The sequence below is a fragment of the Cyprinodon variegatus genome, unplaced genomic scaffold (assembly GCF_000732505.1).
Source record: "Cyprinodon variegatus isolate N-32 unplaced genomic scaffold, C_variegatus-1.0 Scaffold275, whole genome shotgun sequence".
Classification (NCBI taxonomy): domain Eukaryota; kingdom Metazoa; phylum Chordata; class Actinopteri; order Cyprinodontiformes; family Cyprinodontidae; genus Cyprinodon; species Cyprinodon variegatus.
In genome coordinates, this window is record NW_015150728.1 from 92,276 (window position 1) to 108,513 (window position 16,238).

Here is a 16,238-nt window from a genome sequence, read left to right on the forward strand (position 1 = left end):
GTTCAGCACAGAGGGGGGCGGGGTACAGAAAGGATTTAATTTGTAAATGAAGGAAACTGATGTTACAAAACCCATAATAAAAGCAGTCCTATGGTAAATGTCTGGATAAGCTGTAGATCTCTGCAGCTCATCTCTACAGTTATAACTGTTGATGGAACAATATAAACAACTACTTTCTGTTGACACTGAGTGCAGACTTGAGAGGTGGAAAGCGGGAGTGCGCTGCGGGTGACGAGTCGAATTAGATCAGACTTTTATTTCTTCTAGGGAAAACAAACAAAATGTCCAAACAGGAGGAGAGCTGAGGCAACATTATTCCCAAATGAAATCAACACAAGTGCCACTTATTTGGTGCTGTGAAAGAAATAAAAGGTGCACAGCTATGTACATCAGCAAATAGATAAGAATGAACATGCTCTGTAGTTACTGTACAGTAGAGTTCTTTTTAGTACATAGAAAAGATAAACTGCTGCAGGTTAAACATGATGCTTGTTATACATTGTGCCACATATACCTTTATGTAGAAAATAAGAAGTTAAATAATACAAAATTTATATTATTTTGATATTATGATAGTTTGAGCAGTAGGTTTAGTAGGTTTTAACCCTACACACTGTAGCAACTTTCCAATATTTGCCTCGTAAAACTATCTTCTTCTTGTCGCTGACCGTCTTCTTAAGTCAGGTTTTTGGCAGCAGGAAGTGATCCTGCTGAAAGGAACCAGAACTCAGACACATTCAGGGGCAGATCCTCCTTCATCACCCTGAAATGTTCAAACTAATCTGCCTTCTACCCAACAGCTGATGTCAGAGACACTGATGAGATTTTAAAACCGGGCATTGGCACACCTGGTAAGGATGTCCGTTAAAACCTTCAAACATTCAGCTTTAATTGCAGTACTATAACTTCAAACAAGATTTCTTTTAAATGTGGAATGTTTTAAAAGAAACTACATCATTTAATTAAACAGCTATTGGAGGTACTGTTAAAACATAAAGGTGTTGTTTAACATTTTAAAGTGTTGGATCATACACAGAGGGGCTCCTCTTTTAGAAGTGACTGAAACAAATGGTCCTGTCACTTATTCATTCACGGGATGATGGATTGATAGTCTGAAAACATTGAGTTTAAAAAGTATAAATACTTTGAATTACATCTGTTTTAATCCTTTATAGGGCAAGTTACAGTTTTTGATCACATGCATACCGCTTAAAAATGGAGTCCCCCCGTCCCTCAGTGAACTCTAGAAGCACAAGATCTATATCCAGCCATGCAGCAAAGATGCTGCTACATGGCTGTACATCTGATTTTGGCATTTGACCAATTAGATGAGCCCTCGAAATATATATTACGTATTGTAAATTAAGTGGAAGAAAAAAAATGTCAAGAAAAAAAAAAGTAAAAAGCTCATTGAAAAGTTAAAAAGTTAATAAGCCTAGTTAATCATATTTATAAATAAAGAAAATATAAGTGCGAGTATCAGCATTAATGCCTCTAAGGTTATGTTGTACCAAAAAAAAAAAAAAAAAAATTGTTCCTTTTACTGTGAGTATTTTTTATGAATTTCTAATAGAAGCACTTTGGTTATTTTTCTTAATATATTCGGGCAAGTTGGCGTTTCTTGTTCTTACATTAACATTAATTTCTGCCATTAAAATATCCATATTTTTTTGAATGTTACAAAGGTTAGGGTTAGGATTTTGTCCTGGATTCCAGTAACACCGTTGGCTTGAAATGTTGATTTTCAAAGTATTTCACAGAGTGCCGTATGAAGGGGAGTGTTTGAAAGACACAAGGTGCCAATATGAATTATATCTAAACTGTAATATTTTCCAGCACTAAATCAAGGTTTGAATTTTCTTTCACATTTTTCTGTACTGCAAATAAATATGAATGCATTATCTTTCCTTATTTTCATAGGTCTTTACACACTTTAACCAAATGTATCAAAAGGTTAGTCTGCCTTGTTAAATGTTCCTAACAGATCCATTTACTACGTCCTCCCGTACGTTGGTCAGTTGGGATGAAACCATAATAAAACATTGTGTCCAGTTTCTGGTGCTGTTGCAGAGGAATCTCCTTAACAAGCTCAGCTTAGCACATCCATATGATAAAAAGACTTATTTCAAATAAAAAAGACCTAGTAATTTGTTTGCAACCATCTTCTGAGCATACTTTGAAAAACAGATTTTCTTATTCAAAGAACAAAAAAAGACAAAGCTTGATTTTAAATGTAGGCATTTACAAATTTGATGTTGCCCTCTTAAAACTTTAATATCATCTATACACTATGTTACATTATTCACAACATCTTTTTTGTGGTGTCTACCCATTGGGTAGGATATGTGCATAATATATTCAAGTTATATACAGCACCTTACAAACAAACGAAGAAAGACAACCTACTGAAAAAAGCACCTTTGGAAGTGAGGCACAACGAAGGTGGGAGCTTTTTGAGTGCAAGTGGGTTCCTATGTCTGCTCCACACTCCCGTTACATTACTGCTCGGAATATGTCTGGCTGCTTCCAGCTGAGGGGAGCCAGGTGCTTCTAACTAAGGAGCTGCAAGATGTGATCTCCAAACGTATTTTCTGATGAAGAGTTAGGATGAATTTGGAATCAGATTATGTCAGACTCAAAGCTGGGAACATTTTGGGCCATCCAGTAATCAAGGATTCTGGAAGGTTTTTGTTGTGTTCTGGCTGCTGCTGAGACAAGGCACCTGCAAGGATTCCGAGAAGCAGTGTGACAGGCGTGATCTGCTCAAACATGAACATTAGGCACCATATTTACTCATATATTAGTAACATGCAAACCTCCTCATAGAAAACATAAAACGTATCTTATTTATCCTCCATTTACAGGCTAATGAAATTGTGGTATAACCAAACTATAAAAAATAAGGGGAAAAAAAGGAGAGTAAAGGAGCTCTTTGCAGCCAAAAGCTCAAAAGTACCAAGAGTCCAAGTGCCTGTGGCTTTGGCTGCAGAAAGATGCATGGAGTACAGTGGAATGGATGATGGAGGGATGTGAGAAGCAGCAGTAGCAAAGACAGTGGCGGTAGCAGCAGCAACAGCAATAGCAGCAGAGATGTAGAAACACGTGACCAGTAAGACACAATCATACATTCAAGCACACTGATGTGGAAAAAGGATTCAGAAGCTTTGGCTCAAAGTGAGCAAAACGTCCGTCTTTGTGGCGTCGGCCGAACGTGAATTTAAAAAAAATAAAAAATACAAAATAAATGGATTAACTTTAAAAGTAAAATATTGAGGAACCAGTGGATCTAGGCCAGTTTTTTTTCCTTTTTGTTTGATGTATCTGATTTACTCCCAGTGGATCTTTACTGTCCCTAAATAACATTTTTTGCATCAGGATAAAAGAGATGATCATTAGGTTCATTTACCCGATGTAAATGCACAGTTCCACCCAACATAAACAGATAATGTAAGCTGACAAGACATCAGGGTGAAAAAGTGCTAAAACGAATTTAGCCCCGTTAGATTTTACAGCCTCTTGTTAAATAGAAGAGACCTTCAGACATAGAAACTACAGAAGGCTTTTTTATCACAGTTTTTTTCTTCCTGTTTTACTAAAGCTGCAGATGTCTACATACCAGCTGTGGCTTTCATTTTGTTGCTATGTACCTGTTTATGCATAACTTCAGCAAAGATTACTACCAAGAGTCCAGATCTTCTAAAAACCCTTCAGACTGCTGCGTTTCTGTCTTTGCACTTCATTTGAGGAAGTAGATTCCCTTTAGTCAAACCTCTATAAGGACAATGTTGCTCCTTATCGCTTCTCTGCTGTAAAAAAATAGCGAAAACAACAGAATTTGATGAGGCAGCGTTCATTGGTGGCGGCGTGTGACACCTTAAGAGAAGGATGTGCTAAAATGGCCGAATGAATGAACTTGTTCTTCCATGTCGATCTGTAATGATGGAGAGGCAATCCTCTCTGTGTTCTTGGTGTTGGGAGGAGCTCAAACTTATAGCAGCCTAACTGATCAAGTCAGCTTATGACTGACCACTTGGGGGCGCTCAAATTTCCAAAACAATGTTACCCCCAATTTACACACAACCAAAAAAAACTAAAATCAGTGTTTACACTGCCTCAGTATGGCTCCTTCATTATTACAAGCTTTGTTTGCTCTAAAACCAGTTAACAATTTTTTTTTCACTTATCTTAAGGAAGGATGTTGGTGACTTTAAATTTGCCATTTTTGTTCATGTTGATGAAAACAAACAACAAATAAAGCCTACTGCAAATTATCTTATTACCTCTCTGGAGGGTTTGAGATAAAATTATTTGATGCTTGGAGATGGACGATTGAATCGACTAATTCATGTTAAATCTCTATAGTTTATATAGCAATTCATTTTGAAATTTTAGGGAACACATAATAGAACTCAATTTGATGGTGAACACAGTTTTGGTGTGATGATGTCACACTTTTCAAAGGCTGCATAAAAACCAACATGCTATGATGAGTATCGGTAATCCTATAATGCAGAGTTGGAGCTGATAGTGTCATTAAAGAGGAAGGATCACTTTATTCTTTCCAAGAATTGTTCATAATCTGTTGATTGTGGGCATTTTTAAGGCAGAATCATAGGAAATATCACCAGCAGGAGCTGTTGCTGGTCTGTCTTTTTTTTTTTTTTTGACAGAGTGCTGTCCAAGTAGTTACAAATATTCCTAGATGCCTCTGTTTTGGAAATTCTGGCTATGTGGAGGGGCGTGGTTGATCAAGTGACATAACATGGCTGTGTGGACGTCACGTGACGTGTAAGAAAACATCTCATCAGGAAAAGTGAAGTTGATCAAATACTGTAACCATGGGGTGTTGTCACCAGCAGGTTTATTAATGCTATATTACTTAAAGGAGTTGATGATTGCATCCGTCTGACATGCAGTCAAATTGTAAAGTTGAAGATTAACATCCTAATTTTTATTCTGAAATAAAATTCTTGGTTAAATGAAAGAAATTTTATATTTTCCAGTGGTATTAATCATTTCCAGGCCTTGCAGGTCTTAGTGGGTAGGGAAGGTCAGAAATGAGATTTGTTGATCCATCAATGGAAAATGAATTAAAAACTGAAGTTAAACTTGTGCATCTAAGTGGTGTATCTGTTGCGTGCACTCTTTGGCTTATGACCCTTGTTCATTTTCGGGTTCTTAGAGAGACGCTTTGCTAAATTTCAACAAATAAAAAGTCATGTCCTTAAATGTTAAAAGCTGAAAGCCGTCAGCTAATAAATCACTAAATAGCAATGGAGAAGCCTTAAGTTCTTTTCAGTGTCACTAAGGGTCAGAACAACAAACATGCCAACACAATCACACTGTGAGGAGAAGCCTGCATCCACATGCTGCAAAACAACAACTCCACTCCGCACTCAGCTTTAAAGGGCTTGGCTGACTCTGCATCATTTTTGCACATAAATGGGGAGGTGGACGATGAGCAGTTTATCTTTGCGGGGGGAGAAGGTGCACTGAAATGTGCAGTTGTAAGATAGAGCAAGCGCAACAGCAAGGATTAAAGGCAACAATGAGGTGAAAAAAAGGCTAGATTTTTCTAGTTTCTTTATCAAAAAGGACCCTCTGGTAGCCCTTTGACTTCAACTCAGTCAGTATTTGCGCAATCCTTATTTATGCAATCTTTGCAATTTTTGTGTGTGCACGCGTGGCATCGCTGACGTGAGGCGGAGAGTTGAGTCTGCTATCTGTTGCCGTCAACGTGAGCGGCAGGGTTCTGTGTTCCGCGCGGTAGAATGCTCTGTGTGCAAGTTCAGATGCTCAGATGGGACAGATTTGGGAAGAAAAATCTCCACCAACCAAGCAGCCAAAAATATGACGGGTACTGAAGCTTATGGTGTCTAAACACAGCTCTAAACTTTTAAAACAGGGTTTAAAAAAAAAAAAGAGAAAAAACATTTTTTGTTGGATTTTAAAAAACACGAATGCTTGGTCACAAGGCAGATTTCTCTCCACAAGGAAGCAGACCTATCGCAGTACAAAGTTATTCTCTTACTAAGTTTAATTGTGCCTGTGGTGTAAGCAAAGAGATGGTTCAGGCTTAGCTCAAGGTTTTCTTTTTAGAAAAGGAAGGAAATAAGCTTATACTTGTGTTTGTTTCATTTTTTTTTTTTTTTCTGGTTTTGTTTTTCAGTTTGTTGCTACCAGCTGTTCAACTTTGGAGCCAGATTTCAGTCAGTTGTCAAAGAAAAAAAAAACCTTAAAAAACTAAACATCAGCTTCACATGACATCAAGTCCCTCTCCTCTTTAAAAAAAAAAAAAAAGATAGTGCAACTTTTAGGGAACTTTTCTTTTGTTTATATTAATAGAAGATGTCATTTGCCCTCCTTGCTTCTTTGTGAGCCTTGGCACTAAGATTTGGATTGGTGAGTCTTGTTCTGTTATCTCTCTGAACTGGGTTCTCAGTTTCTCACGTTGTGCACAGATCCCGGTCCAAAAAAACTAAACAAAAGACCAACAAAACAACCTTCCATTGTCCACACACAGAAAACAAAACAGTCTGTGCATGCCAGTTTTTTCCCTCTCCATGAGAAGGGTAAAATACTATTCCCAAATGGTGCTAGCTGGATAAAAAGTCAAATGAAATTCGCTCGTGGTTTCTCCATACTAGTTTAGTTGTAGCTCAGGTCAAGATGTGTTTGTGCGCGGAAGTGTGGAGAGAGGACATGAGCACGACGGAGCGATGCTGGACCAAAGCTTAGGCATCAGGGGTAAACATGGGGAACAGTGTTAAGTACGGAGGGGTTGGCCCTAACTGTCCTCCCCTTTGCTCAAACCAGGTCCTCTGGTTTGCCATCCTTTGCCTTGGCAGGTACTATTGTGCTTTCTGATTGACTCTGCCGCTGGATCGTCCTGCTCCCAAGTCCCTCTGGTCTCCCTAATCTCTGGTTATTGCTGTGCTGGTGTAGAAAGAATGCCGAGCCCGGAAAATGGCCCATCACCTCGGTGTATGCGGGTGGAGGCCCCTCCATGCCCCCATGACTGCAGGAGTTGGTCACACTGATGCCAGAGTTACTGCTGGGAGGCCTTGGGCCACCTCCTCCTAAACCTCCACCAGTCCCCCCCAGACCGCCCCCGTTCCCTATGTCGATCAAGTCACTATCATAGATGGTCCGGTTGGGCGGCGCCCTCACTGACTCCCTGTTGAGTTCCATCTGCTGTTCAGGATCGCGGAGCTGCAGTGTGCAGGGGCCCTGGTACGGCGGGGGTTCCTCTCCATCTGACAATGATATGGTAGGCGGCAGGTCGATCTCATGCTGCATGTAGGGGTAAGTGGGCTGGAAGCGGCTGAAGCGGTCCCGTTGCATGAAGGAAGGAGCAGTGAAGCGATCCCTGGCCTGGGGGGCATATAACACCTGCATTAGAGAGACGGAAAAAAAAAACAAAATGTTAGATAAAGGAAGGAGTTAAAAACACAGAAGGCAAGAAATAAAGCTGAATTTTAAGGTTTCAAAAGAAAAAAAAAGATCTGACAATTTGTTTGACCTCAAAGATAAAATGAAGAATTGACCTCATTGACGCCCAATGTTAATTCATTGGGCCTCAATGAATAAATTGAAATCAGGTTTGATTTATCAAAGTATTTACCAACTTGAATTATTAAAAATAAACAGTTCTTAGATTTTTGCCCATTATCCCTTCGTCACAAAAAAGATGATGATCATCATAAAAAGTAAAGCATGTAATACTAAGCTAGGGGTGGGTGGAGCCTCAGGAGATACTAAAAAAACTCTCCTGGCAGATTTCCTCTGTTGTTAATTTTAAGTCATGGTAAAATACTTTAGATGTGACTAATTTCAATTTGAACATGTCAAGCCCATAGGGTTTGAGAAGCTGTTTCTGACTGGAAATAGACAACAGAATCAAATAGCTCCACAATTATCCAATCTAAATTAACCTTTTTAGCAATTCATACAAGAGTATTTCTCTGTGGAATAAACTGTTACTATGTCTAATTTCTCTTTGATTTTATAGGGGAAATTATTCATTATCAATATCATTACCTGTTAGTTGAGCCTCACCCAGGCTTTTATTTCCAAAATTCAATAGTGAAAAACTACAGTGAAAGTCTTCATAAAAAGAAGAGGCATCAGATTGGATTTTTCCTCTCCACTGTCGCTACAAGCATGCTTAGTGTGAGGGATTGTATTTGAGTCAATGAGTCAATGCAATCAACTGGTTTTCCTTAGATAGAAAACTTTGTATCAATTTGACTGTATGATCTGGTTGAACTGTAAAGTGCCTTGAGATGACATGTGTTGTGAATTTGGCGCTATATAAATAAACTGAATTGAATTGAATTAGTAAGGCTACTATTTACTGCATTCACTGCTACCAGAGTGTAATGGCACTCTGTCAACTTTCAACTAATTAATGGTTAATGTTTTACTAGTCATAGACTGGTTCCATTCGATTTACTAATAACGTCTGCTTAAAAGCATTGTGATTTGGTGTTGTAATATTACTACCATCCATTTGAGGGCACCACAGTACATTCATACTTAAAGTATCACTGTTACTTGCAAGAAAAGTAATGCCAAAATAGAGGGAGGCATGCTAAACATGAACTGGGCCAAAGCCCAGGATTATTTACATCTCCTGTGGAACCAACTACCAGTTTTAGCCCATAAGACAGACACCCTGTCTACTTTTAAGGCAAGATTTAAAACTTTACTTTTTGATAAAGTTTAAAGTTAGAGTGGCTCAGGTTATCCAGACCAATCTCTACTCAATAGTTATGCTGCTACAGGTTTAGACTGCTGGAGGACATGGGGACCACTCTTCATCATTCCATTTCATTTTCTCTCTATTCTCCCATTCTGCAGTATTTGTTAGTTCAATCTCTAACACTATGCTCTCTCTGCTTTTTCTCATAGTAGCTTCATCTAGTCTGTTCCTTTTTGGCTGTGACGCCATCCTGGGGAGAAATATCAGCTGTGCTGCTGCCATCAACACCTTTGTTTTCAGTTGTTGGAGCTTGGCCTGTTTTTCAGTGCAGTCATGTTTCCCTGACTGTGACTAACTATGTGCTCTCTTTCATCCTCTGACATGGGAGCATGTCTGCCTGGCTCTGTTTTTCCTGTACGGGGCCGGCTGTGGAGCTGGTTGACAGTTGCCTTTTGTATCTCTGCTTCTTTCTGTATGTCTCCTTCTGTCTCCTTGAACCCCAGTCAGTCTCTGCAGATGGCCTGGTTCTGCTGGAGGTTTCTTCTTGTTAAAAGGGAGTTTTCATCTCCACAGTCACTACAAGCATGCTTGGTGTGAGAAATTACTTTTCAGTCAATGAGTCGATGCAATCGGTTGGTTTTACTTACATAGAAAACTGTATGATCTGGTTAAATCGTCTCTGTAAAGTGCCTGATGTGTTGTGAATTGGCACGATATAGATACAACTGCATTGAATAGAACTGAATGAATGGCAACAGGAATGTGGAATTTATGTGGGTAAAACCCCTTAAGTTAATACCATAAATAGCAGCCACTCCATTACTTATACGCAAAGCAGCTTCATACCCTCTGCTGTGCTGGAAAGGTGAGTTTGCAATGATAAAATACTGAACATGATAGAAGAAGATGCACAAGGAATAAGAACTGTAGATTGGTAAGTTTTTTGTAATTTAAGCCCCTTCATGGAGTGGAGATTTATCATTCCTTTGAGAGCAACCAGAACAACCTGCTGAAAAGTGCTGCTAACACCACAAAGCCTCTATCACCAGATTGATGGATTACGCCAAAAACAGATAACTAGACAACACAGTTGGCATTCACTCTGAGATCATGTCAGAGTGACATAAGCTGTCTTTAAATAGCCCCCTTTCCACTAAAAGCCCAACAAACAGTCCAAAGATTTGTATTACTCAGGTAATGGGAACACTTGGTAATTAATCAGCGTGCTTCCCCAACACTCTGGAAGCCCACATTTTTCCCCCCTGCATACCTCATGACATTCATTCCAATGACTAAGCTGTAAACAGGCAGCGGTTTGGTTTGAAGGCTCTCCTTTAGGGTTCCCAAAGCAACTATTACCTGGTTAGTTTAACTAGCCTAGCAGCCAGAGTGGTCTCCACCAGTCTAATAGAATCTTTAAAAGAACAATCATAATTTGTGCTTTTCCACTTCAAAACATATTTAAAAGACTTTAATTAATGGATAAAGACCAAATGACTTGCAGGCATGATGGCTGATGTTAGCATGAGTCAGACATGGGCAATGTGGAGTCAACAAGTCATCTCCATGTCATGTATTTGTTCTACCCAGCCACTGAAGCAGGTGAGTCCAATCTTCACCGTGAATTAACCTGTGCAGATTGGACTTACCTGGTTAATTGGCTGGGTAGATTAAATACATGACATGGAGATGACTTGTTGACTCCACATTGCCCATGTCTGGCATGAGTGCATATCCTGCTTGAACGCGGGGCTCAAAATGCTTCGACAAAGATTTAAAAGTATGCAATCAGCTGGTTTTCCTTTTGCCCCTGTCACACCTTCACAATATAGCCAGCGTATGCCTGACATCCTAGAATCGTCTGAAACGCTGGCCTACGCTGAACTTTCTATGCATTTTTTCAATTTCAGGCGTATGCATAGAGAACTGATAACAAGCCCAGAACTTATGTCCAACGACTGCCTAAGTTCTGCATAGGGCACTGCAGCTTAATGCCCATGAAATGTCCCAAGCCAGTGTCCTGAGGGGGGCAGCAATGCGCCTGGAGGCCCCCGGCGTCCATAGAAAGATTTCTTTGATCACAACATTAACCTGGATGGTGTTTACCACCTGGCAAAAAAAAAAAAAAAAAAACTTTCTGGTAGGAAGTTTGTTGGTTGAGGCTGTAACCAGAACACCTGTAACTTATATGTATCTTATATGTGCAATTTTTCCTGCTACTGGAAATAGAATTTCCCGAAGGGAGTAATCCCAAGGGATTAATAAAGTCAAGTCTAAGTCTAAGTCTTATAGCCCACGTATGAGCATACGCTGGCATAGGTCGTACTTGCCGTATGTCGATGTGTGCCAGCGTGCTCACAACTTACACAAAACTGACCTATATAACATGCCAACGTTTTAGCCAGATGTTTCGTACGTCAGGTATATGCTGGCTAAATCCTCAACGTGTTAAAGAGGCTTAAGATACAACTTTTAACCAACCTAACTGAATGATCTCATTGAATTGTCTCTGTAAAGTGCTTTGAAATTACATGTGTTCTAAATCTATATAAAAAAGCTGAACTGAATAATATAGGTGGACAGGTAGGGGAAAGAAAAAAAACATAACATTCAACATTCAAACTTCACAAACAATCTTAAAATGAGTTCAAAATCTTTGACTTTAATTTGAGTGGGTAAATAATAATACCTGCCAATGGAATAGGTATGTTTAGGCTTAAAGATAATCAGATATTAGGCACTTAAAATAAGAGGCTGCAGTAGTTATTTCTTATTTTAAATGTAAATTGTCTTCTTGTATTGGCAAAGTGTCTCACTTACCTGCCCAACTGAAGGAAAAATGCTTAAGATTAAATTTTTTTGCAGTGTAATGCTCCAACAATATTACCAATAATATACTAGTGTTTATTCGGGGTGTAAAAGGAAAAAATAATTCTGTCAAATATTGGAATATTTCAGAAGATTCTCATTGATTTAAAATATGGCTGAATAGATTTTTGACATAAAAAAAATATATTTCCAAGGAAAACATCCATGTCATTGACACCAGCCAGTAGTTGGCACTGCAAGAGTCTAGTATTCAACTGCTATGCACCAGCTACAAGATCTACTGTATATTATTATTACAAAGATCACAATATCTTGGTCTTGGTTAATGTATTGGATATATAAGAATAAATAGTATCATAATAGATGTATGAAGATACATACTGCATTCCCAATTTTTTTTTTTTTTTTTGCGAATTCATACCCCTACTGGAAAAAACAACCCAAGAGTATGGTACTATCATGAAGTTCAGCAAAGTTTTGTAAAGCTTTTTGAGGCAGAATCTTAGCAGTTAAAGCATCAACTTTGATGCAAAAATAGCTGATCATCAGCCTGTACTTCTAAAAAGACCAGTGAGCTAACAATTGAGATTGCAGAAGGGTTAATTACAGAAAATAAGGAAATCCCCTACTAAAATTAGACTACCTACTAAAATCTGCCACCTTTTGTTTGGGGTTTTGGTTTTTCAACTCATATAGCTCCTCAAACTGGAACACAATGATCACTGCTGTCATTCTTATCTTTTCTATCCAGTTCTAACCTTTTTCTGTGTCTAATCATCAAAGGGGTCTGGGTGAAGATAACAATAAGCTTGAAAAGGAACCCGGGAGAGAGAGAGGAGATGATCTGGGCAATTAAAATGGTGAAACTGACATAGGCACAGAAAGAGTCAAACCTAAAGGATTAAACAGCAAAAAGAGGCTACTGAGATAAGGATGTAGAGATGAAAAAAGAGCATTGGAGGGAAAGAGAAGAGTGAGATGAAAAAGAGAAAGAAAGTGCAGATAGAAAGATAGAGGGGGAGAAAGGTTTATAGCTGATAGAGGGAGCAGAGCGCAGCAGAGCAGGGCAGCTCTCAGACGGCTGTCTAGACAGTGTCAGGGGAGGTGTTGCTGATTAATGATGCACCAGAATCCCCCCCATCCCATTCTGCCACTCACCCCCCCCACACACACAGTGAATCAGACAGCATCCCAGCATCTATCAGCCACCCACACTCACTGCCTGCGTCTCCCTCTGTGTTTGTCTCTGCGTGGCCTTTTCCTCTTTGTGCCTTTCTCTCCAGCTGCTTCAGCACTGACACTGTTTTTACCTACAGTCACACTTATCGCCTACCGTAACCCTCGTGTCTACTGCTTCCATCCACACTTTCTGTCACCTCCTATTCTCTTTTGTTGTTTTTTTACTTCTAAAGTTTTTTTCTGGACATTGGAACTAAAAAATGTGGTCCAACGCATTACACATTCTGTTTATTTTAACTCGCCAATATGATGACATAATGCATCACATTACATTTCTTTTAAACTCTCCTAGATGCTTTTCAACCATGTCACCAAATATACTCTATACACTGAGAAATACAGTCGTATCACTGTTACTTATCAACAAAAAACATGACATCACCATTTCACCAGCAGACAAAGGTAGATTCACAGTGGTCCTCAACGACACAAAGCCCTGAAGGGACCAGACCAACATCTAGGAGAAGATCAGACTGCCTCCAAAAACTCGAATAATCAATCACTCTCTATAAGACCAAAACAGTCAGATTCTGGAAAGAAAGGTTTGAAAAAAGGATGCAGGAAATTCTTTGCTACCGTTCAAAAGTTTGGGGTCACATTGAAATTTCTGTATTTTTTAAGGAGAAGCACTGTACTTTTCAATGAAGGTAACTTTAAACTAGTCTTAACTTTAAAGAAATACACTCTTTACATTGCTAATGTGGTAAATGACTATTCTAGCTACAAATGTCTGGTTTTTGGTGCAATATCTATGGGAGCTGAGCCTGGTTTTGCTGGTTTCTTCCTGTTAAAAGGGAGTTTTTCCTCTCCACTGTCATTACAAGCATGCTTGGTGCTTGTTACATTCCTACAGAACGCAGGAATCTAACAACGTTGTTATTTACTTTTAAAGCATGACTGACCCCAAAAGTGACCTTTCCCCCCCAATTAACTAAACATGGGTGTACAACACTGTTGACATGCCGGGCAATATCTTTACAATTTACAGCATAGTTGTTTCAGTCCTGCTCTTCTGGCCAAAAACCATCTGTTTGGTGCTTTTCTTAGTTGAATGTATGGCACCTGATTGGTGTTGCTCTACCGTTATTGTGACGTCACCCAGTAAAACTAACATCAGTGACTTGGCCACTAAGGGGTATAAAAGGCCTCCTCTTGTGTGTATTACTCCATGACAAGTTGGAGTGAGTCTAGATACCTTTGGAATGAAAGCATTAAACGCATTAAAATGTAATTTCATAGATGAGTCCCACATAGATGAGCCATGAACTAAATGATCCTGTGGAGTCTTCTGCATTGTAGGCGCTGTGACAGAAAACTTAAACGTTTAAACTATGGATTCATCTTTTACTCTCTTTCTACTCTGCTTTCTTTCCCACAAAGAGCCACCTAAGGAGCTAGTTTACTGTTATCTTTTCTAACATATAAGATTTAATAGATCAGTGCTTCTATTCCTCTTCTGTGTGTTTGCTTCTATATCCTTGACCCCCAGTGGTCATCAGCAGATGGCAGGTCACACTGAGCCCGTCTCTGCTGAAGGTTTCTTTCTGGTAAAAGGGAGTTTTCCCTTCTCGTTGTCACTATATGCCATCTCCTGCGAGGGACAGTTGTAGATTCAACGAAACGATGCAATGTAATATCTACTGTTTCCACAGGCTCATTCAGGAGGAGCGAATCCTGCAAAGTCAATGATTTAACTGTGCTGTGTTCTTTAAAGTGAGATAGCAGCCTGTACATTGATGTTTTATCCAAAAACTAATTTAAATTGAATAAAAACAAATCAAGAGTCTTTTTTCGCGCTAAATTTTCTGTAAAATACCCATTTTATCTTTTAATCTAAGTATTTAGTCTGAGGTACTCCCACACATGCTCCTGGCTTGTGAATCTAAGTCTATCAACTACATTGGTGGTCTTACCTCTGAGGCACCGTGTCGAGAGCCACCGTCTGCAGGCCACAGACAGCCATCCTAAAAAGACAGAAAAATAATACGGCCTGATATAGTGGTTTAAAGATCAAGACCCCAAAGCACACTAATGTAACCCACATTTAAACATGGCTTTAATAAATGCATTAATTCTCCCAAAATGTAAAGAAAAAAGAAAGTCTAATATTTTATGCTGCTGCGTTTTTCTCATGAGATCGATCAGGTTTGTTGTTCTCCTTAAATTTTTGGAATAATCTGATATTGATGGCAAGCTAATCCCTCAGACAAACCGACCTGTGCTGCACGGCACAGTGGTAGGCTAGCTGCAACTAAGGTTCCCCCTGCACTAGGGGTGTGGGGAAAGACTTGATGATGATTTGCGGCTGGCTGATATAATATCGATCTTTCAGTTCCTGATATCAATTAAAAAAAAAAAAAAAAAAAAAAACTAAATATTTTTACCTAAATCTGAGGGGAAGTGGGCTACCTCTGCACCGCCACTCTTTCAGATGACACTGTGGAGCCCTATTGCTTTTTGAAGCTGCACCATATCTGTAGTGGAGGCACTCACGGTGGAAGACGTGGACTGACTCAGACCCAAAACAACATGGATACCAAAATAACTAAATCATCAATATGTTCAAATGAACATACACAGCACTGGCTTTTTTTATGTATACATTTAATGTTGATAGGAAAAAAAAACTGCAATATATTAGGATATTGCAATGTCATGATAATATTGTATCGTGATCCAAGTACTGCGACACATCGTATTGAAACACCCAATGCAGTTACTCACCCCTAACCTACACTAACTTAAAGTCATAGGGAAGCGGCTGTTAATGTCTTCAGTCAACCTATTGGCTATATTTGCAGCTGTCTGGCTTAAAGTAATCTTGAGTGCATCTTTCCTGCTTATTTGAATGTGAACGTCACGCGGGTCACTATAAGATGAATCGGTCTCCTTCCCTAGACATCGATTTTGCAAAAATGTCAAGGAATCGATTCAAAATCGATTAAATAGATTTTTTTTTACCCAGCCCTAATCATGTTACACTAAGAACAAAAAATGTCATTTTTTAATAAAGCTTTATCTATGATCTTCACCATTATGCAGAAAATCTGTGGATGCCTACTAACAGGCATCAAATTGTTGAACTCCATTCAAAAATTTGAGTACATGACTGGCATGCACGGCCTTAATTTGTAGTACTTAGAAAATAGAAACATATATGGCTTTCCAAACTGCTGCTTGCAAATCAATATAGCAAACAGTAATATTGTGATGAAAGGATATTTGAGATATAATGTGCATTCAGACTGACATTTCTGTCACCTTTGTACAATGACTCTAGGTCAGTTTGATACAAAAGGAAGCAATCGGCGAACTATATTTCCAGTTTTAAAACCTGTTTCGATCACAACCATTTTGCTGTAGCTCCAGCTGTATATACACTCACCGGCCACTTTATTAGGTACCCCATGCTAGTAACGGGTTGGACCCCCTTTTGCCTTCAGAACTGCCTCAATTCTTCGTGGCA

At 39.1% G+C, this 16,238-nt stretch overlaps 1 protein-coding gene across 2 annotated transcripts in view; it reads right to left on the bottom strand.

Annotated features, from left to right (window-relative positions):
- Window positions 1-6,291: 6,291 nt before the first annotated feature.
- Window positions 6,292-16,238, bottom strand: part of ldlrad4 (low density lipoprotein receptor class A domain containing 4) — a 45,095-nt gene continuing 35,148 nt past the window's right edge. Inside the window, exons 3-4 of one of the 2 annotated variants that reach the window (XM_015383070.1) lie at window positions 14,686-14,736; window positions 6,292-7,392 (exon numbers count right to left, since the gene is read on the bottom strand). In XM_015383070.1, the coding sequence (XP_015238556.1) occupies window positions 6,808-7,392; window positions 14,686-14,736 (636 nt within the window). In that variant the 3' untranslated portion in view covers window positions 6,292-6,807. The remainder of the gene's footprint in view (window positions 7,393-14,685; window positions 14,737-16,238) is intronic. The other variant, XM_015383071.1, reaches the window with a different exon arrangement.